The sequence below is a fragment of the Thalassophryne amazonica genome, chromosome 7, assembly GCF_902500255.1.
Source record: "Thalassophryne amazonica chromosome 7, fThaAma1.1, whole genome shotgun sequence".
NCBI classification, from domain to species: domain Eukaryota; kingdom Metazoa; phylum Chordata; class Actinopteri; order Batrachoidiformes; family Batrachoididae; genus Thalassophryne; species Thalassophryne amazonica.
This window is the reverse complement of record NC_047109.1, coordinates 43,599,940-43,623,032: the sequence shown is the minus strand read 5'-3', so window position 1 is coordinate 43,623,032 and position 23,093 is coordinate 43,599,940. Positions and strand designations below refer to the sequence as shown.

The following is a 23,093-nucleotide window of genomic DNA, read 5'->3' as shown; positions in this document are numbered from 1 at the left end:
TATACTTTTGTGCCACTGATTTGGCCTACAATGTTTTTGTCATTGGTTGAAAAGGTTTCTGCAAAGTAAAGCATCTACCATATTTTCATTGTTGTATGTGAATTTTCTGGGAGCTAGCTTCTGTCCTTCAGCCTAGCTGCTGTTTTAATGGAACTTAACGTATACTAATACTAGCTTGTTTATACTGGGTAGGTTTCCACAAAGCCTACAGGTTCTACTCCCCCGTCTGGACCTGATGATGGACTGTCAACTTCAACAGAGATTGTGTAGGAGGCGTGAGGCTGTGCAGCCAGTGCATGCTCATGTAGACCGGTGTGTTCTGTTTTGTTTTTGTTTATGCATCTAAGCTGTACACAAACAACATGGGGGCATGTGGATTATGATGAAGGGTGAATCTTGCAGCTGCTGAATTTGACAGTACAGGCTCATATCCGGTACTAAATAGAGGGAGGAAAAGTGAACTCTTGCAATATACTTAGTTGGGAGGCAATAATCTGCTCCTTATTATTGCTAAGAGAACTTTTCTTTCTTAATAACAAGGAGTCACAGTCACTTTTTTTTTTTTTTGAGTGACTGTGACTTAAAGTTGTCTTATTTACTGTTAAACAATGCACAGTAGCTTGCATATGATACTTTTGGCTGGATTTAAACATTGTTTATTCCTGGTTTATGACCTGATTAAATTTCTTTGTTAAATTAGGTTTTCAGATGCCAAAAAATAAATGTATTTGATCTTTGTATTTTTAATCACTCTTTTAGATTTACTGTTGTATACTGTATTTTGTAATTGGTGCAAATTACTTACTTACATTCTGACACATTTCTCACATTTATAGTGGCAAATATAGAATGTAAATGATCAGATGGAAAGTATAGATCTATTTGTTGTTATGGTGTTAAAAATGTTAATAACCAGGGGCGCAACGCACGAGGTTGATGACGGGCAAAAAACACAGTCTACCCACTTCAAAAATGTAGACTACACCACTGCTTAAGACTTCCCTCTTTGGCCACCCATCCCCCTCGCCCTCCAAATCAAGTAGAAGGAAGGCCAGTTGGCGCCTGTTACCATATGTTGCTGTTACCATATGAGCCTGTTGCTCCATATGGAAAAAGCCAGTTATATGTTGATTGTAGGACAATGGCATTGTTGCACAGAGGTCTTTTTAGGTCTCTGAATGTAGTTTTTGGAAGTATTTCTGTTTGTATTTATTTAGAAATGTTATATTTATGAGGTCTGTTAGAAAAGTATCGGACCTTTTTATTTTTTTTTCAAAAACCATATGGATTTGAATCACGTGTGATTGCATCAGCCAAGCTTGAACCTTCGTGCGCATGCGTGAGTTTTTCACGCCTGTCGGTTGCGTCATTCGCCTGTGAGCAGGCTTTGTGTGAGCAATGGTCCACCCTCTCGTCATTTTTTTTTATTGCGAATAAATGTCTGAATGATTTGGAGCTTTGCTGCATCATTTTTTTCCAGAAACTGTGAGAGACCTCCAGGTGGACACCGTTCGGAAAATTAATATGGCTTTCAGGGACAATTTTATGGGGATTACACAGATTAAGGAGTGATCCAGACGGTCTAAAGACCGCCCACAGCTGCTGAGAGTGCACCGTGCTCCGAGCGCCGATCGACAGGCTCAAACCCCACTGAAACAACCAGATCATTTCCAACGTGAAGGGTTTGTTGATCCGGGACGTCATCTGACTTTCACAAAAAGGCAGAAGGCGTGGACATCAGCACTTTTGTGGCACATTCCACTGTTACAGGAGTTTTTTTCATGGAAAGAAAAGCGGAGGGACGCACCACAGAGCTTCATGACATGGCACAAAACCACCTCCATGTTGGTCTCACAGGACGGCTTCCAGTTGCTTTTCAGTCGTGTGATTATCCGAGAAATTGAGCATGAGCTGGACATGTCCCAAGATGTCCTGTGAGGCTTCATCACGGCGTTGCTTTGCATCATGCGGCTCCACCGCGACGCGCGGAACTCCTCCGCACATCTGTCTCAATGTGCCGAAAAACTGCTGATGTCCACGTCTTCCGCAATTCCTGTGCTAGTCAGACGACATACCGGATCAAGACAGCGTCCAGTTTATAAATGAACGGCACATTCCACTGTTACATGAGTTTTTGTCATGGAAAGAGGAGCGGAGTTCCGCGCGCCACGGTGGAGTTGCATGGCGCAAAGCAACGCCGTGATGAAGCCTCACAGGACATGTTGGGGCATGTCCAGCTCATGCTCAATTTCTCGGATAATCACACAACTGAAAAGCAACAGGAAGCCGTCTGAAAGCTATCTCAAAGCTGTCCTGTGAGACCAACACGGAGGTGGTTTTGTGCCGCGTAATGAACGGCTCCGTGGCGCGTCCCTCCACTTTTATTTCCATGAAAAAAACTCCTGTAACAGTAGAATGTGCCGAAAAAGTGCTGATGTCCATGCCTTCTGCCTTTTTGGAAAGTCAGACGACGTCCCAGATCAACAAAGCTTTCACGTTGGAAATGATCTGGTTGTTTCAGCGGGGTTTGAGCCTGTCGATCGGCGCTCGGAGCGTGGCGCACTCTCAGCAGCTGTGGGCGGTCTTTAAACCGTCTGGATCACTCCTTAATCTGTGTAATCCCCATAAAATCATCCCTGAAAGCCATATTAATTTTCCGAACGGTGTCCACCTAAAGGTCTCTCACAGTTTCTGGAAAAAAATTGATGCAGCAAAGCTCCAAATCGTTCAGACATTTATTCGCAATAAAAAAACGACGAGAGGGTGGACCAGTGCTCACACAAAGCCTGCTCACAGGTGAATGACGCAACCAACAGGCGTGAAAAAACTCACGCATGCGCACGAAGGTTCAAGCTTGGCTGATGCAATCACACGTGATTCAAATCCATATGGTTTTTTTAAAAAAAATAAAAAGGTCGGATACTTTTCTAACAGACCTCGTATGTTATGGGGAGGTGATGGTCAAGTGGTTAAGCGTTAGGCATCAGACCAGAGGATCCTTGGTTCAATGTCCAGTCAGATCAGAAAATCAGTGAAAACACTGACAGTGTTAAATTAACACTGCCAGTGTACATATGGTCCTACTGTGTAAGGTCCTTAATCACCAAGTTGCTCCCGGTGTGTAGTGAGCGCCTTGCATGGCAGCACCCTGACCTCGACGTGTGAGTGTGTCTGTGTGAATGGATGAATGTAAGGTCTAATTGTAAAGAACTTAGAGCTTCTGATGCAAATGGAAAAGCGCTATATAAATGCAGTCCATTTACCATGTTTATTTTCAGACTGTGACTGATGACCTGATTAAGGTGAGCACTTTAAAGCAGTGAACCATAACAGATTTAATTGTTCATGTGCCCTGAAAACGAGGTCATCTTTTAGAAGTCACATAAAGTGATGCTCGCAGGTAACATGAGCATGAACGATTGCCTCCTGTCTAAGCATTTTATTATGAATGTTATTTCTACCTTGTTCTTTTATGTAAGATTTTGCCCCTTACCAAAAACCAAACCATTGCATTCCTCATTTTGAGTTTATTCAAGGTCATGTTAGAAACCAGGCCTGGGACCCTCACAGACAGTGTTCGTCTTGTGAAAAGGCCCCTAAAATGAGTCATACAACACTTTTATACCTTGTGGGTGTTAACATGGGTGTGGTTTAGTCTTACATTTCTAATGTTACTGGCTCTCACCAACAGGGGGAGCTCTCCCTGTGTCTGAAACTTGGACACATGATAAAGTAAAACTTAACTTATATTTCTCAGAACTTCCAAACAAATAATACAAATAGTTGATAGCTAACATAAAATAAAGAATTAGCACAGATATTACCTAACATGAATAACTAATAGTGTGACTTATTGTGCAGTTAATGGTCCTAATGGATCATCCAAGAAGCGTGCGCTCCAGTATTTCTGCTGAGTGAAATTCTTGTGTAATTTTGTTTTTCCAATGTTAACGTGTTAGGCAGGTATCATAGCTTTGCTGATGTTAGCTCAACTACACAAGAACAATAAAACTTTTTAACAACAATTTTTAATAGCCACACCCCACCTAAACCCCTGCTAAGTTCACAAAGCTATACATTAATAAATACACGAAGTAAAGGCCCCCTGACACTTGAACGACTTTGATGCACACGCTTGCATGCACTGTGTCATGCAGGAGAGTAAACGTATCATTAACGGGTGTAGACTGAATGTGAAAGGGGCGCTGGCACGTACAAGTGCACAAAGAGAATTTTGAAATGTTCAAAAAATCTCTCATGCATCAAAGTCATGCAACAAATGTGAAACAATAGTACTTGCCAACAGTACGTGCAGTTCATCAAGTTGAGGAAAGAAGTGAACAGTGTGAGTGGTTGCGTCAGCGCACCACATCAGAGTGCAGCTTGTCTGAACGATTAGAATGAGATGTCAAATCTATCACAAACATACTTTTACAGCTGCACACAAGAAGGAATGAACATGCAACTGTTTTACTAAGCCATTACAATGTAAATATGACAAATAATTAACTTTTTAGATGGCTCTAAATTTTTTCTCCATATCGTTCAGTGCGTGCGCGACAAAAGCAGCAGCTGGAGCGCTCCTCTGTGATTCCAGAAGTGATTAGAGGCATTTTCAACAGCTAACTCCAACAGAAAATGATTAATCCACTACAAAACAATTATTTTATATATGCAGCATCCAGCACACAATGCATGGCAGCCAGTACAACCAAGCATGGTGTCCAGCTGGGAACACAGTGGGTGGGATTGTCATGATGATGTGCGTGCAAATGTGCGGATCAAAGTCGTGCAAGTGTCAAGGCACCTTAAGGTTGGCCTGTTAGCTTTGCTTGTTTGGTAACTACTGAGATGGTAACAGTTTCAGGCTTTATTTCTTCCCTGCAAGCCACGTCCAAATGTTTGGACAGCACACTTTCACATTTAACTGAATTAGCACCTAATTATAAACTGGACATATTCTGCGAAAATCTCGTTCTGAAGTACTTTGTAACATGGTGGGCCATGCACAGTAGGAAAAAAAAATGCCTGTTTGGATTTATTATATGAACAGGGAAGACAGCTGCTATATGATCATACTCACATCCAGCCCTGATCTCCATTCCACCTACGATTTGACAGGAAACATTCTGGACACAGCAGGTGAGGAATGCTCTGGTTTCATTGAAGCTCTGTACGATGACTGTGGAATTCCTGCCATTGTAATTGGCTGAAGGTTTGCTGGGAAGATGCTGGTCATTAAGATGCCACTCAATCTGGACAGTTCGTCCTCTGACCAGAGGACAGTCGTCTCTGATTACGCAGTTGGCCATGACAGGTGACCCCAAAACCACCACTGATCTGGATACCCGGACCCTCCCACACAGTGGAATGTCATCCTCTATCAACAGCAAAAATATTTATTTCACAGCTTAAAGTTCATCATTTTCAAATGTTGCACCAAAACAGAAGACGTGCAAATAATAATAACTGCCAGTGCTGCTTGACTCACAGCAGCGCTCACCATTTGTCACTCCACTCACAAGCACCACCAGCATGACAATCACTGATTCCCATGTGAATATCATGATGAAAAAACCTGTTCGGAAGCCAAAAAAGAAAAAGAAAAGTAATGAATTAAAAAGTTTCATGCCCTGTCACAGCAAAATTTGAATTATCATTCCTTGCAAAACAATATTGTGAGATATTGCTGAGAAGGAAATCTGCAGTTTTAAGACGTCATCAGCAGTCTGATGTGAGCGTGGATGCGATCTCCATAATGCATAAGATTTTGGAAGTCAAAGCCTGCACCGAGGCTCAACAGTCCTCTGTTGACCTGTGATTGAGCCGACGTGCAGGGGGTGGTGCTGTTTCAGCAAAGCACAAGAATCATGGAAATCAAAGGCAAATGTAAAAATATGATTAAAAAAAATTATGTTGTAATGGAATAAAGTAATAGCCCAAAGGCACCTGAAGGAGACAGTAAAAGTTTTGAGATGGTGTGCATTTGATCCAGATGCCTAAAAGATGGGACGCAAGGGCCTGCATGGTTTACTGTACATCACTAAATAAGGGGACAATGAATAGCTTCCAGAACCTGGAACGGCAGTTTGTCCTGAATAAGAACATTTTTACAGATTCCCTTCAAGTCCAACCCTACTTACTGACAATGTTTTGCTTAAAGTTTTTTTTTATAGATGCTAAACCTTGCTGGCTCAAGTCACAAAATAATTAAAAAAATGTACAAGGGGTGTCAGTGACTCACACACTCACTCATCTTCAACCGCTTACTCTGGGATGGGTAATGGGGGCAACAGGTCCAGCATGGGACCCCAGACTTCCCTTTCCCATGCCACACTGACCACCTCTGACTGGGGGATACTGAGGCGATCCCAGGCCAATGTGGAGATATAATCTCTCCAACTAGTCCTGGGTCTTCCTCTGGGTCTCCTTCCAGATGAATGTGCCTGGAACACCTTCCTAGGGAGGCACACAGGGGACATCCTTACCAGAGTTCAAACCACCTCAGGTGGCCCTTTCAACGCCAAGGAGCAGCGACCTCTACTCCAAGCTCCCCACGGATGACTGAGCTTCTCACCCTATCTCTAAGGGAGACACCAGCCACCCTCCTAAGGAAGCCCATTTTGGCCGCTTGTACCCACGATCTAGTTCTTTCGGTCATGACTCAACCCTCATGACCATAGGTGAGAGGAACGAAGATTGACCAGTCGATCGAGAGCTTCTCCTTTTGGCTCAGCTCCCTATCATCACAACGTACAGTAGAGTGAAATGCAATTACGCTCCTGCTGCACGATTCTCCGGCCAATCTCACATCCACTGTCCCCTCACTTGTGAACAAGACCCTGAGATACTTGAACTCCTTCACTTAGGGCAAGACCACATCCCTACCCGGAGTAGGCAATCCATCGGTTTCTGCTGAGAGCCATGGCCTCAGATTTAGAGGTGCTGATCCTCATCTCAGCTTCTCCCCACTCAGCTGTGAACCAGTCCAGTGAGTTACAATAAACAAAAGGTAATTCACTTCATGTAAAACAAGAATGGGAAAGGAAAGAATCTTAGTTCAAAAGGAATAGGATTGGGAGAACTTGTCTGAGATACAATGGAAAGCCTCTATAGCTCCTCCATATGGCGAAAGCTTTGCTGGAAAAACCTGATTAGGTTTTTCATAACTCCAACTCAAAAGAGACATTACACCAATTTCTTCTCATGCTGGCAACAGTGTGGGTGCCTCGAAGCACGTCATTTTCACATTTTCTGGTTTTGTTTATCACTTGAGTCCTTCCTGCGTGATGGTTCAGAAATCTTGGAAAAGGTTTTTTTTTTTTTGGACGGACATTCCATTTAAGTTACAGTCCTTATATTTGGCGCTTTAACTTTAAACTGTGTCCTCTAATGACAAATACTTATTTTGGATGCTAAGTGCTGCTAGCAAAAAAGCCATTACTAGAAGGTGGATAAAACCAGGAAAAGATTGACATAATAACTGACATAACAGATTGACATAATCTATGATATTTTTAAGAGAAAGGATAATTTTGCTTTGAGGCTGCAACAGGGATTTTTTTTTTTTAAAGAGGGGAAAGATGGATAATGTATGTCTGAATTGGAATTTTGTGTCCCTTTTGAGTTCTTATACATCCCCTTTTAAAAAGGGATTATGTCTTTGAGGTTTACCCCAGCAATTATTATTATTATTAATTTTTTGGTACTTTTATTACTGTTATAATTTTGTAATTTTACTTGGTGTTGGTTCATATCTTATTTTATCTTACTTTAAAATATGGTTAGGTTTATATTACAGTATGTTTATATTAATGTCCAGTGAGTCTTTGGTTGTTTCTGTATTATTTACCAAATCTGTGATGCCTTGTTAGGGGCTACAAATGTAGATTTACAGATGGCTAAATGAGAAGAATGACAAGTATTATAAATGATTGAATGGACCTGGAGAGAATAACAGCAACAACAACAACAACAACAAAAAACAACAAAAAATGATGTGTCAGCAATGCATCTGACCCAATCAATCACCCTCGCCACCAAATTTAAGTCAGATCTGTTCATTTGAGTTTGAGATGTCCTGCCAACATTCAGAGCCCAAAACATCACCTCCGTGGTGGAAGCAAGAAACAGTGGGCTTCAGAATGTTTCTGGTGTGATTGCAAAAAGGTTTGAAAGGTATTTTCAGGCCTTAACTGGAAACTAGAGGTGCCAAACTGGTGGCCTGAGGTCTGGAATCAACCTGTTATCTACTGGTGAAACTAGAAAATGTGTGAATATGCTGTCTACAGTGATGCTTCAAAGTTTGGAAAACCTTGAGCTTTTGCACATCTGAATTTTGTAATGACATACAAAAAAAAAAAAAAAATTCTCATTTACATTCACATTTCCATAATAATTGGGCACCACAGTCTTGTTTGAGTCTTGTTTGTTTTTCTACATCCAGGGACAGCCCGTATCTGTCCCCAGCAGAAACATGGCACTTTCTCTGAGTTTTTGGGCAAATGACATGGCAAACAAAATGAAAATGCAAAGAAAAAATGATGCCGTGGTGGAAAGTGGACATGTGCTGCAGTTTGTTTATGACCTGGAGTTCAAACATGTTGAGGCAAGTTGTGCAGGCGAGAGACCGTAGCTACTCTGGGTAGGTGTGTAGGCTAACAGACACGTCTTCCACTTGCCTCCTCTTCCCTTCTTCACTGGGAGAAAAAAAAAGCCTGCACTTTTCGCAATTGCTTCGGTGATTGCAGCCGAAAACAAAACAGTACACAATTTTTCCATTACAGAAATGACGTTGTTTGTGGGAGAAACTAATCCCTGGACAGAGTGTGGGAGTGTCAACACAAACCATTCGGAGGATGGGGGTTTCAGCGGAAACCGTTTTTAAACTGGCACGTCTTCAACTGGCACGTCCGCTAAGTGGCGGCGAGTATGCTCTTAACTTTACCAAGCCAGGCTGAATGGTTTGTGCTGAAACTCCCACACTCCGCCTGGGGATTAGTCTCTGCTGTGTTCATGCAAGCTGTCCCTGGATGTGGTCAAATCCCACAATATCCAGGGCTTGACATTGGCCACTTTTTGCCACTGGCCCACAGGGCCATCGGCTTTGAGACGTTACTGGCCCCACCAAAATTCAACTGGCCCAGGTGTATGTGCACAATGTGAACTACAGCTACCAACATTTTTAAATTCTGATGCAATTTTGTGCATTCTGGTTCATTCTAAAGCTGAAATTAATGAACACTAACTGCACAAAATTGCCATTAGTTTACAACTTTTTTGCATTTCAGTTCTTACTTTGTACATAAATGTTTGTGTTACTTATTTACATGTTACCTTGCATGCACTTACTAATTTAAGTTATTTTACGTTTACTTACCATTTAAGTGTTGTGAATGAATTTTTAAATTGGAACTCCTGTTGTCCAGATTTGAGTGGTTAAAAACCCAAGCAAGAAAAAAAAAACAACAACAGGAGAACTAACAACAGAAGAACACAATAAAACAAATCAACTAAAACAGAGCATGCAAACTAAGACATAATGATGACTTCATGACTTTCTTTGCTAACAAAATTTTGACTATTAGAGAAAAAATTACTCATAACCATCCCAAAGATGTATCGTTATCTTTGGCTGCTTTCAGTGATGCCGGTATTTGGTTAGACTCTTTCTCTCCGATTGTTCTGTCTGAGTTATTTTCATTAGTTACTTCATCCAAACCATCAACATGCTTATTAGACCCCATTCCTGCCAGGCTGCTCAAGGAAGTCCTACCATTATTTAATGCTTCAATCTTAAATATGATCAATCTATCTTTGTTAGTTGGTTATGTACCACAGGCCTTTAAGGTTGGCAGTAATTAAACCATTACTTAAAAAGCCATCACTTGACCCAGCTATCTTAGCTAATTATAGGCCAATCTCCAACCTTCCTTTTCTCTCAAAGATTCTTGAGAGGGTAGTTGTAAAACAGCTAACTGATCACCTGCAGAGGAATGGTCTATTTGAAGAGTTTTCAGTCAGGTTTTAGAATTCATCATAGTACAGAAACAGCATAGTGAAGGTTACAAATGATCTTCTTATGGCTTCGGACAGTGGACTTATCTCTGTGCTTGTTCTGTTGGACCTCAGTGCTGCTTTTGATACTGTTGACCATAAAATTTTATTACAGAGATTAGAGCATGTCATAGGTATTAAAGGCATTGCGCTGCGGTGGTTTGAATCATATTTGTCTAATAGATTACAGTTTGTTCATGTAATGGGAATCTTCTTCACAGACTAAAGTTAATTATGGCGTTCCACAAGGTTCTGTGCTAGGACCAATTTTATTCACTTTATACATGCTTCCCTTGGGCAGTATATTAGACGGTATTGCTTAAATTTCATTGTTACGCAGATGATACCCAGCTTTATCTATCCATGAAGCCAGAGGATACGCACCAATTAGCTAAACTGCAGGATTGTCTTACAGACATAAAGACATGGATGACCTCTAATTTCCTGCTTTTACACTCAGATAAAACTGAAGTTATTGTACTTGGCCCCACAAATCTTAGAAGCATGGTGTCTAACCAGATCGTTACTCTGGATGGCATTTCCCTGATCTCTAGTAATACTGTGAGAAATCTTGGAGTTATTTTTGATCAGGATATGTCATTCAAAGCGCATATTAAACAAATATGTAGGACTGCCTTTTTGCATTTACGCAATATCTCTAAATCAGAAAGGTCTTGTCTCAGAGTGATGCTGAAAAACTAATTCATGCATTTGTTTCCTCTAGGCTGGACTATTGTAATTCATTATTATCAGGTGTCCTAAAAGTTCCCTAAAAAGCCTTCAGTTGGTTCAGAATGCTGCAGCTAGAGTACTGACGGGGACTAGCAGGAGAGAGCATATCTCACCCGTGTTGGCCTCCCTTCATTGGCTTCCTGTTAATGCTAGAATAGAATTTAAAATTCTTCTTCTTACTTATAAGGTTTTGAATAATCAGGTCCCATCTTATCTTAGGGACCTCGTAGTACCATATTACCCCATTAGAGCGCTTCGCTCTCAGACTGCGGGCTTACTTGTAGTTCCTAGGGTTTGTAAGAGTAGAATGGGAGGCAGAGCCTTCAGCTTTCAGGCTCCTCTCCTGTGGAACCAGCTCCCAATTCAGATCAGGGAGACAGATACCCTCTCTACTTTTAAGATTAGGCTTAAAACTTTCCTTTTCGCTAAGGCTTATAGTTAGGGCTGGATCGGGTGACCTGGACCATCCCTTGGTTATGTTGCTTTAGACGTAGACTGTGTTTCATAATTATTGTATGGCCTTGCCTTGCAATGTGGAGCGCCTTGGGGCAACTGTTTGTTGTGATTTGGCGCTATACAAGAAAAAAGTTGATTGATTGATTGATTAAGACAAAAATCCACATCCTGACACACTTTATCCTTCTCTAAAATAAAACCCTTAGACCATATTTAATGCATACTGGCTGCAAATGCTTTGAGTTAAAGAGGTTTTGTCCTTGAGTTTGACCTTTTAAGCTCACCCAAGATCAAAGGTCATGTGACCAAGAGAAAGGAGATATTTGATTCTTATTAGTGTTCAACAGCAACTACTATAGCTGCAACTTTAATCAATTCTTTGATATACTGTAGCTCCACCAAGTATCCAGTACGGAATAGAGATATACAGCGCTGCCAGGGTCCTGATGAGGGTACACAGGCATGAGCATATCACCCCCATTCTTCACTCCCTCCACTGGCTCCCCATTCACTGCCGTATTCAATACAAAGTCCTCCTGCACACTCATCACTGTCCCCACGGTGTGGCCCCCACTTACCTCACTGAACTGCTCGGCCAACAGCACTGTCTAGCCGTGCCCAGGACACGGCTCAAGACCATGGGTGACAGGGCCTTATCAGTGGCTGCTCCCCGTCTATGGAATGCCCTCCCAGACCACCTCAGGGCTCCACAGACCATGGATGCTTTTAAAAAAGGACTCAAAACCTACCTTTTTACTCTGGCCTTTAGCTAAATAACTGCTGCTGTTTTATCGTTCTTATTTTGATTTTATTGTTACTGTTTTATTGCTTTTACATTGATTCATAGTCTTCTGTGTTCTTCTGTTTTATACTGTAGCACTTTGGGATTTGGTGTCAAATATAAAGTGCATTACAAATAAAATTTATTATCATTATTATTATTATATAAGTGCAGTCCAGATGTGTGCGAAAATAGAAATGTTTAAAAACAAGATTGGAAGGTATTTGCATATTTCTCCCTCTAGTGCAAAATGCAATTGAACAATTTAATGAATTTAGAGGAATTTCAGTCTGTAAAAGGCAACACCCACGCTGTATATTAACAAATGAAATGAAGTTGACCACACAAAACATGAAGAAGTCAAAGTAAATGTGAGGGTTTTTTTTGTCCTTTCTGCAATATAATTTGTATTTTCCCTGCTGTCCTGCAGTTGTACATGAGCTGTAGCTGTTCTTTCAAAATGTATATTGTACCTGCTTTTTATTACCAAAAATTAGAGGGATATTTGGTAACTGTCATTTACTAGTAAACAGACATGTTTGATGGACATGTGTTCCATAGGTGATCGGACATGTACAGAATAATGAGCTAAAGGTTGTTTTCTAAGCTAAACAGATGGAAAGAATTCAGCAACATGTTATATTTCTGATATCTGTAAGACTTTTATGACCCGTTTTTAAAATTCAAAAATCAGGTAGCACCACAGTGTAAAAGTACAATTGTTAATTAACACTCACCATTACACAACCATGAAGTTATACAACCGTGAAATCTGCTTGTTGGTTGACCACGTGCCACCAAGGAGAGACAAACATACCTTCACAACATGTCTGCGTAACCTGTAAAAAACAAAACAAAACAAAACAAATAACCAGAAATTTAAAAATAGAGATGATTGATTCTCTCTTTTTTTTTTGAAATGGTACAAAGAAATGAAAATGTGTAAAATCCAAAGTGTTTGTAGACTTGCTCTCTCCACTGTTATTCTAGATTAGATATGTTGATAATAAATGAGGCAAATATACATGTTAAGACTTTATTTTTTGCAGTGTGTGTGCTTAAGACTTTTGGCCAATACGTGTGGTCAGACTGTGCACCATGTGATTATGATTGAATTGTTGTAAGTGGAATTTCTTGTAACTGTCCTCAGACACATGCATGCACATAAACACAGCCAAGGAGACACACATGCAACCGCACACAAACTCATGCACAAACAACCAGTGTGATGCTGCCAACCGAGACCACAAGATTGAGTAACATGTTCATGTTGTCTTGTACTTATGTGAAGACAACCCTCTCTGTTTCTGCTGTGTCTGCAATCCATTGTTTCTCAGCCTCAGCTTTCAGGATATCAGCACGTTTCTCACGACTCTGAAGACTGAAGTCACGTGATGATTTTGTGTGAGACTCAACAGATTTTCATGATTTGCTGTATGATTTGAAGAGTTCAGGTTCAAAACCTTTCAATGATTAACAGCAGACGGTATGAGTTCATCAGTGAAGTCACCTGGTAGAGCTGGTGGTTACAAAGAAACCTGCACCCCTTTGCCCTTTCTGGAATCAGGTTGACACCTATGAGTGGCCATAAATGAATGAATGAATTGCCTGTGCCAAAGGAAGTTATGGTTTCACCAAAGGTGGTTGGTTGTTTGATTTTCACAAAGATTACTTCACAACTCACCGGCCAATTGTTATGAACTTGTTTGAAGGGATGTGGGCCAAGAGGGAATCTGTAAATTTTTTTGAGTGGACTTGATTTTAGGAGTGTTTCAGGGATATTATATTTTTTTAGATATTTCAGCCCGGGGCAAACTCTGCCCCAGATGTGAGCTGGGCCTGTGGCTAACCCTACCCCTACCCCTGACCCTACCCCTACCTTTGACCCCAATCCTACTCCTGATCCTAACCCAACACCAACCCTAATGTAGGCCGAGTTCTCCCAGGGGCCGAGTTCTCTGGTTACCATATTTTCCCTTTTGCACCAACATGACTTTTTTATGGTGGTGGTGGTGGTGGGGGGCAGGATGCCAGTCCTACTCAGGTTACTTCCCCAGCCAAGGCTGGTATCCATTTATACCTGTCATGTATCATGTTAGTGTTGGGGTTTTTGTTTGTTCCCTTTTGTGGCTGGGTGGTTTGTGTTTGTGTTTTTGGGTCTGTATGTCTCTTGGCTGCCTTCACTGTGCTTGGTGGGGGCGGTACTCGGTGAGTGGGTCACGCCCTGTTCTGGGCCTTTCTACACTTGTTTCCGGGAGTATTTAGACGCTACTAGTTGCACTTGGTGTTGCCTGATCATTGTGCCCTGTGCCAGTGCTTCAAGCTCAGTACTACGTTTTGTTAAGCTGTCTCTTGGTGTTTTGACTGCCTGCCTGTGTTTTTGTCTACGCCTCTGCCTGATGTTTCGGATTTGGTTGCTCTTCTTGGACTGTCTGTTTGTGTACCGAACCTTGCTAAGCACCTCAGTAAAAGCCTCTCTGAACCAGAACTGTTCCAGTGAGTCCTGCATTTGTCTCCTGCCTTCCTCATCTGACAATTGTGATAGAACGATCAGGCTAACAATGGAGACAGCGGACTCGGATCCATTCCAGCAGGCCGTTCGCTTCCATAGTCGTCAGCTGGCCCAACAAGAAGACCGCATCACTGCTTTAAGCACCAATATAGCCGACCTGGCCACAAGACAGGACGCCTTCATGTCCTCTGTCAGCTCTCAGATCAACCAGCTCGTAACCTCTCTGACGCCACAGACACCGTCTGCCTTGGCAACCACCAACCAGCCACCGATGGGACCAAGTACGGCCCCGCGGTGACCCTGTGCCGCGGGACTGCCCTCCGGGAAGACTGTACGTCCCAGAGGCTCTTAGGGGGGAGGTGATAAGGTGGGCTCATAACAGCCGTTTTTCGTGTCATCCCGGAATTGGGAAGACAGCCACGATCATCCAGGGAAGATTTTGGTGGCCTCGGTTACTTCCCGACGTCACAGGTTATGTGGGGGCGTGCATTGTCTGCGCTATGCACAAGTCAACCAACCGCTCACCGTCCGGCAAGCTCCACCCATTACCCGTCCACACCCGACCATGGTCACATATCTCGGTGGATTCGTTACCGGGTTGCCGCCATCCAAGGGGCATACTGTTATTCTGTCAGTGGTGGACCGTCTGTCTAAGATGGCCCATTTCATACCGCTACCGAAACTCCCATCAGCTAAGGAAACCACGGAGGCACTGTTGCACCATGTGTTTAGATTACACGGTTTCCCGCAGGACATCGTGTCCGATCGTGGGCCACAGTCCGTGTCACACTTCTGGAGAGAGTTTTGTCGACTCCTGGGAGTCACCTCGAGTCTCACCTCCGGGTATCACCCTCAGGCGAATGGGCAGGCTGAGAGGGTCAATCAGGAATTGGAAAAGGGGTTACGTATCCTCGCCTCTCAGCACCCCGCTTCCTGGTCGTCACAATTAGTATGGGTAGAGCTTGCTCACAATAGTTTACAGTCTGCCTCCTCTGGTTACTCCCCTATGCACGTGTCGCATGGATATCAACCTTCTTTGTTCTCTCCTACAGTCTTAACCACCCGGGTGCCTTCGGCCCTTTCCTTAATCCGTCATTGTCGTCTAATCTGGGAGCGGGCCCGTCGAACATTGCTGCGCTCTTCAGCGATCTACAAGGCTGCTGCCGACAGGAAAAGGACTCTAGAACCACATTACTCCCCGGGACAGCGGGTTTGGCTCTCCACCCGGCACCTATCCCTCCGGGGTCTGCCACGGAAACTTGCTCCTCGGTTCGTGGGGCCGTTCCCCATCACGAGGGTGATCACTCCGGTCTCTGTACGCCTTTGTCTGCCCCGGACTATGAGGATACATCCCACCTTCCACGTCAGCCAGGTCAAGCCTGCTCGGTCCTGTGTCTTGTGCCCTCCGGCCGTTCTCCCGCCTCCCGCCTGGTTTGTGGCCGGGGGCCCGGTTTTTACTGTGCGCCGCCTTGTGGGGTCCCGGCGGCATGGGCGGGCGGTGCAGTACTTGGTGGACTGGGAGGGTTACGGACCTGAAGAATGCTCATGGATTCCTTCTCATTTCATTTTGGATCCTGGACTGATCGCGGACTTCCATGCTCGGCATCCTGGGTTCCCTGGGCCGTCAGGTGCCGGCCGTTGAGCGGGGGGTCCTGTCATGTATCATGTTAGTGTTGGGGTTTTTCTTTGTTCCCTTTTGTGGCTGGGTGGTTTGTGTTTGTGTTTTTGGGTCTGTATGTCTCTTGGCTGCCTTCACTGTGCTTGGTGGGGGCGGTACTCGGTGAGTGGGTCACGCCCTGTTTTGGGCCTTTCTACATTTGTTTCCGGGAGTATTCAGACGCTACTAGTTGCACTTGGTGTTGCCTGATCGTTGTGCCCTGTGCCAGTGCTTCAAGCTCAGTACTACGTTTTGTTAAGCTGTCTCTTGGTGTTTGACTGCCTGCCTGTGTTTTTGTCTACGCCTCTGCCTGATGTTTCGGATTTGGTTGCTCTTCTTGGACTGTCTGTTTGTGTACCGAACCTTGCTAAGCACCTCAGTAAAAGCCTCTCTGAACCAGAACTGTTCCAGTGAGTCCCTGCATTTGTCTCCTGCCTTCCTCATCTGACAATTGTGATAATACCTGGGTAGACAGGGTCAATGCAGATGAAGTATCTTGTTCAACGACACAAAATGCAGCATAATTGGGAATCAAACATAGGTCTACCTAACACTGAGTTTGTTTAGGTGTTTTTGGGGTAGGAAATCTGTCAATTTGTCATCCTGCTTTGCTTTGGTGTTCTTACACACACTTACACACTTACACCGCTCAAGTTTTATTCCTTGTTCATTGAAGTGGCTCCATTTACAACCCCTGGCAAAAAATTATGGAATCACCGGCCTCGGAGGATGTTCATTCAGTTGTTTAATTTTGTAGAAAAAAAGCAGATCACAGACATGACACAAAACTAAAGTCATTTCAAATGGCAACTTTCTGGCTTTAAGAAAACACTATAAGAAATCAGGAAAAAAATTGTGTCAGTCAGTAACGGTTACTTTTTTAGACCAAGCAGAGGGAAAAAAAAAATGGAATCACTCAATTCTGAGGAAAAAATTATGGAATCATGAAAAACAAAAGAACGCTCCAACACATCACTAGTATTTTGTTGCACCACCTCTGACTTTTATATCAGCTTGCAGTCTCTGAGGCATGGACTTAATGAGTGACAAACAGTACTCTTCATCAATCTGGCCCCAGCTTTCTCTGATTGCTGTTGCCAGATCAGCTTTGCAGGTTGGAGCCTTGTAATGGACAATTTTCTTCAACTTCCACCAAAGATTTTCAATTGGATTAAGATCCGGACTATTTGCAGGCCATGACATTGACCCTATGTGTCTTTTTGCAAGGAATGTTTTCACAGTTTTTGCTTTATGGCAAGATGCATTATCATCTTGAAAAATGATTTCATCATCCCCAAACATCCTTTCAATTGATGGGATAAGAAAAGTGTCCAAAATATCAACGTAAACTTGTGCATTTATTGATGATGTAATGACAGCCATCTCCCCAGTGCCTTTACCTGACATGCAGCCCCATATCATCAATGACTGTGGAAATTTACATGTTCTCTTCAGGCAGTCATCTTTATAAATCTCATTGGAATGGCACCAAACAAAAGTTCCAGCATCATCACCTTGCCCAATGCAGATTCGAGATTCATCACTGAATATGGCTTTCATCCAGTCATCCACAGTCCACGATTGCTTTTCCTTAGCCCATTGTAACCTTGTTTTTTTTTCTGTTTAGGTGTTGATGGCTTTCATTTAACTTTTCTGTATGTAAATCCCATTTCCTTTAGGCGGTTTCTTACAGTTCGGTCACAGGCATTGACTCCAGTTTCCTCCCATTCATTCCTCATTTGTTTTGTTGTGCATTTTCGATTTTTGAGACATATTGCTTTAAGTTTTCTGTCTTGACGCTTTGATGTCTTCCTTGGTCTACCAGGTATGTTGCCTTTAACAACCTTCCCATGTTGTTTGTATTTGGTCCGGGAGTTTAGACCACAGCTGACTGTGAACAACCAACATCTTTTGCAACATTGCGTGATGATTTACCCTCTTTCTTAAGAGTTTGATAATCCTCTCCTTTGTTTCAATTGACATCTCTCGTGTTGGAGCCATGATTCATGTCAGTCCACTTGGTGCAACAGCTCTCCAAGGTGTGATCACTTCTTTTTAGATGCAGACTAACGAGCAGATCTGATATGATGCAGGTGTTAGTTTTGGGGATGAAAATTTACAGGGTGATTCCATAATTTATTCCTCAGAATTCAGTGAGTCCATATTTTTTCCTCCTGCTTAGTCTAAAAAAGTAACCGTTACTGACTGCCACAATTATGTTTCCTGATTTCTTATAGTGTTTCCTTAAAGCCAGGAAAGTTGCCATTTGAAATGACTTTAGTTTTGTGTCATGTCTGTGATCTGCTTTTTTCCTACAAAATTAAACAACTGAATGAACATCCTCCGAGGCCGGTGATTCCATAATTTTTGCCAGGGGTTGTAGAAGGACAAAATCTGGCCAACGGCCCTGAAGTAACGCGAGTCTGTCACACTGATCTAAAGCAGCTACTTGGCAGTTTGCAGTAATATTCAAACCTTTGTCCATAATGGACTTTAGCATCGGTAAGTATCGCGAGCCACCCTGTGAGACAAAATATTCCCATTACTTTAATCATTTTTAAACTCGTTTCAAACTAACAGGGAGATCGCTGCCCTCAGTCCACAAAAGCAACCATTCAGTGAGGTCTTTTATAGCGATGTGAGAGAAATGGAATTTCTCCCCATTTCTTATCAGCCTCATGCATAAAGGCCCCATTTTCTCTGCTGGCCTTTTTTTATAATTTCTGCGTCCCACTAATAGGTAATTGCCTGTGCTCTGACAAAAGGCAGCGGATGGAAGTGGGGGGAGGGATGGGGACAGAAGGAATGACGAGATATGCGATTGAATTCAGGCTGTATTTGTCAACAAATTACATTTGATATGCTGAAAATGAAGGCAATCTTAAATTCTGCTTTTTAAATGGAGTAACCAATCATCACCCTTTGAATCACTACACACTTTTCATGCGGTTTCCTCTTTTCTTCTTGGACAGAATGCGTGCCAGCGAGGCGTGCCGCTATCTGTCGAAAACTTAATGATTTTGCTACAGCCACCATATGTTTCCTTTCCTGTTACTGTTGGAGATTACAAAACGCCCACTTTCAGGATTTGGCAACATCCTTGACACAGTGCAATGACAAACCCGCTGCTGCTTCCTCTTTTTGGTTCTATTTCGCAGAAAAAAACACATTTCATTTCAGAAAGATTTGTAAAGTGTAAATAATTTTCCTCAGAAAATGCTATTTATGTTGTGGTTGTACAAATCAGTGGACCGTTCCTTTTAGATAAGACAAATTGACCTTTGTGTCAGCAACTGGAAAACACTAGAAAAACTACCAAAATATTATAAAGAGGAAGGCCATCTGTTTCACTCCCTCTTTTTTGAATAATGATCCCAACATATGTTGTTAATGTCAGCATGTGGAAAAATCTGTGATGAATACATTTTTTTTTACCTCAAATCAAAATTTTAAAAAATTCTAATTTTTTGCTTCATATTACAATTTATTTATTTGCATGTAACAGCAAAATCAAAACAGATTCTGACAAGATGAAAAAACAATGAAAATATACAGTATATAAAAAATAATTAATGGATTAAATAAGTCATGATGGTTTGTATACATTTTAAGTGACCTGTGTCTGAAGTAGGTGGCTTAGTGGTTAGCACTGTTGCCTCACAACAAGAAGGTTATGGGATTGAGTCCCACCCTCTCCGTGTCTGAGGGTTTTTTCCAGGTGTGCCAGCTTCCTCCCACATCCAAAGACATGCAGGTTAGTTGAAGTGGAAACTTTAAATTGAGTGAAGGTGTGTGTGCAGGTGTGAATGTGTATGTCTGTCTATATGTGGCCCTGTGACAGAATGGCATCCTGTCCAAAGTAACACCTCTCAACTGTGACTTATGCGTATTTATGAAAGTTTATATAGACAAGTTGTGGAAGGGAAATTTGTCTTTGTCTCAGATGCCAAACACATAGTATCGCTGCTTTTAATAGCAAGTCCCTTCAGCTGCTCCCTTGTTTTCACTTGGGTCACCACAGCAAATGCGAGGTGGAGCTGCATGTTTAAATTGGCACAGGTTTTACACCGGATGCCCTTCCTGTCGCAACTCCACATTATATGGGTTTGAACTGGGAACCTTCTGCACCAAAACTAAGTTTACTAACCACTTGGCCACCACCCCTGCGTTTAGTATAGCTGCTTTTAATAAACAAAGCAATAAAAAAGTATATTGACAAAATACTATCATATCAAAGTATTGCACATTTCTGTATTTGCATATTTCTATGATACTGCACATATCACCCATATTGCACATATTATGCAGCACACCGCAAAGTGTTTCACATTTGGTAGATAAGAAATAAATATAAGAAATATATTTTTTTAAGGTTAGTTTGTAAGTAAGTCAGCTGGAGCCTACTCCAGTGGTTATTGGACGAGGAACACCCTGGACATGCTGCTACTCAATCTCAGGACCAACGCATATAGGCAAAGAAACCCAAGACCTTCTCAATAAGGCAACAGTACCGACCACTAAGCCACTGTGCTGGCCATAATAATATTAACTCGTAATCGATAATAATAATAATAATAAAAACCCTGTATCTAACGGCCAGATGTGTGTGGTTCTGTACTCTGTCTGTGATGGTGTCCACAGAAGCTCACATGGAAGCCTGTGGCACATGGTTTACACATGATCTGTTACACCAAATATCCACACAGCAAGCCATATTATTACATCCATTTGTCATAAAATGCTCACACAGGAGCCATTTGATCAAGCTAATGTTAGCTGTTAGCATTTTGCTATGTAAAAGATGATGACGTTTTCAAGACATAAAAGATTAAATCTATTATGAATCACTGGTTTAAGGCACTCACCTTGGTCACTTCATCAAAATAAATAAATAAATAAATAAATAAAAATAAAATAAAATAAAACTAAACTCAACAGGTATAAATTAATAAAAAGGAAATGACTCCTTTGTGTTTCTCAGTGGATCTCAAACCAGCTTTAGAGGAGCATTCCACCACCTACACTGAAAAAAGAGCATGTTTGAACCAACTTAAAAAAGTGTTACAGTTTGTAAAAACCTGAATGAATTAAGTTGTTTGAACTTAAGTTTGTAAGTTAGAGTTGATTTAACTTTCAACCTTAAGTTCAACAACTTAATTCATTCAAGTTTTGTACAAATTGTAACACTTTTTAAGTTGGTTCAAACATGCTCTTTTTTCAGTGTATGTTATGGACTGTTGGTGAATCACCCCATTAACTATTCTAAGTCAATACAATACAGAATGTGAAGCAATTAAAAAAAATAGTAAAATATACAATCTATTACTTCACACTATTAGTAAAAGATACCATGAGCAAATTTATACAGCACTTTTGAAACACTGAACGAGAGCATTCTGTGAGTGCTTTAGTTTATTTATAGCCTAAAAGCACAGCTTTGATGTCCTGATTCCAACTGTGTGCTTCTTTAAAAAAACACACTCACAACCCCCCCCAAAAAACAGGAAATTGTCTTACTGATTTTCAAGTTTAAAAATACATAATATATTTTATGTAGTCAAATTAGAATCATAAGAAATGTGGTTTCATTTCTTCCTTGTGCTATAATTGAGAAGAAAATCAGAAAAATGAACGATCTGAATTTGTTTATTTCTGTTGAGTGGTTGGAGTCTATCCCAGCATTTTTTGGGTGAGAGGAGGGTCGTACATCCTGGACCCACTGCCAGTGTATCAGAGCATCGATACATTGTAGACGGACAAACACATTCACACAAACATGGGAAGAACATACCAACTCCACACAGAAAGGACCTGGTGGGCAGCAAACCTGGGACCTTCTTGCTGTGAGGCAGTAGTGCTAACCACTAAATTATTCCACTAATCAGCAATTACTTTATTACCTGACATGAATTCTTTGTTGTCAGGTAAGAGGTACTACACCGATAAAGAACTTCTACTGCTACAACTCATAATAACAACAATAGTAATATTAAAAGCTAAGGTGTAATGTCTAAAAAAATAAGGTTTGTATCTGAACAGTAAATTATACTATTTCATAATTGACAGCCCATCTGATTAAAAGTGTTTATGCACTCATTAACATTTGAAGAAAAAAGTACACTAACTTTTCTTCAAAATAACTGCATAATCGTAGAATTCCACATTGACACATAAACATAGTCCAGAGAACACTGGCAACATTACAGTGTGATAGATGGCACATGTACAATACAGAAAAATCTCATTAAGGCAGCCTTTCTCATCTATAAATTTAATTAGCAGAGCAGTCCATTACTTGGAGGTGGATGTAACACTTCACATCACTTGTGTCATTTAGAAACAAATTTTGGTAAGCTTCCATTTTCAGTATGTTACACCAAAATGAAAGTGGCAGCAAATGGCTTGATGTGATAAAGGAGCGGCATCAGAAGGGCTCGTCACTCACCACACAGCAGCTCCAGCGGACTCACAATCAGCACTCACTCTCATCAGCTCTCAAAGTGTCACATGAAATAAAGCGGCTCAAAGCACCTCGCAGTGGCTGACCTTTGTGTGTGAACCGAGTAACACCAACATCCTTGTTTTGAATTTGTGAAACTTCACTGTTTTATTCAGGAAGAAAAGCATGACTAACAAGGCCCCGTTCTGGAGGGGAAGAGGAGTGTTCAAATGAGATGAGAGCTGTTTCGTCCCAGCGTAGTTGTGTGGATCTCGAACCTTTTCAAGGTGAACAACAAATGTGATTCACAAGCAGTGTTCCTGGGATGTCAATACTCAGATTAGTATGGAATATTCAGACAGAAAAACAACGTGGAATGTAGAAAATGGACAGCTTAGGTCAGGCAAGAAAGAAACAGGTGCACTGTAAAAACAATGTTGAGAAAGGTAAGGCAACTTTT

General features: G+C 41.7%; 1 protein-coding gene across 2 annotated transcripts in view; it reads right to left on the bottom strand.

Annotated features, from left to right (window-relative positions):
- csf3r (colony stimulating factor 3 receptor (granulocyte)) overlaps positions 1–22,791 on the bottom strand; it is a 45,160-nt gene extending 22,369 nt beyond the window's left edge. Inside the window, exons 1-4 of one of the 2 annotated variants that reach the window (XM_034174064.1) lie at positions 22,640–22,791; positions 12,763–12,864; positions 5,504–5,578; positions 5,084–5,380 (exon numbers count right to left, since the gene is read on the bottom strand). In XM_034174064.1, the coding sequence (XP_034029955.1) occupies positions 5,084–5,380; positions 5,504–5,567 (361 nt within the window). In that variant the 5' untranslated portion in view covers positions 5,568–5,578; positions 12,763–12,864; positions 22,640–22,791. Of the gene's footprint in view, positions 1–5,083; positions 5,381–5,503; positions 5,579–12,762; positions 12,865–22,635 lie in introns of both variants that reach the window. The other variant, XM_034174063.1, reaches the window with a different exon arrangement.
- Between the last annotated feature and the right edge of the window lie 302 nt (positions 22,792–23,093).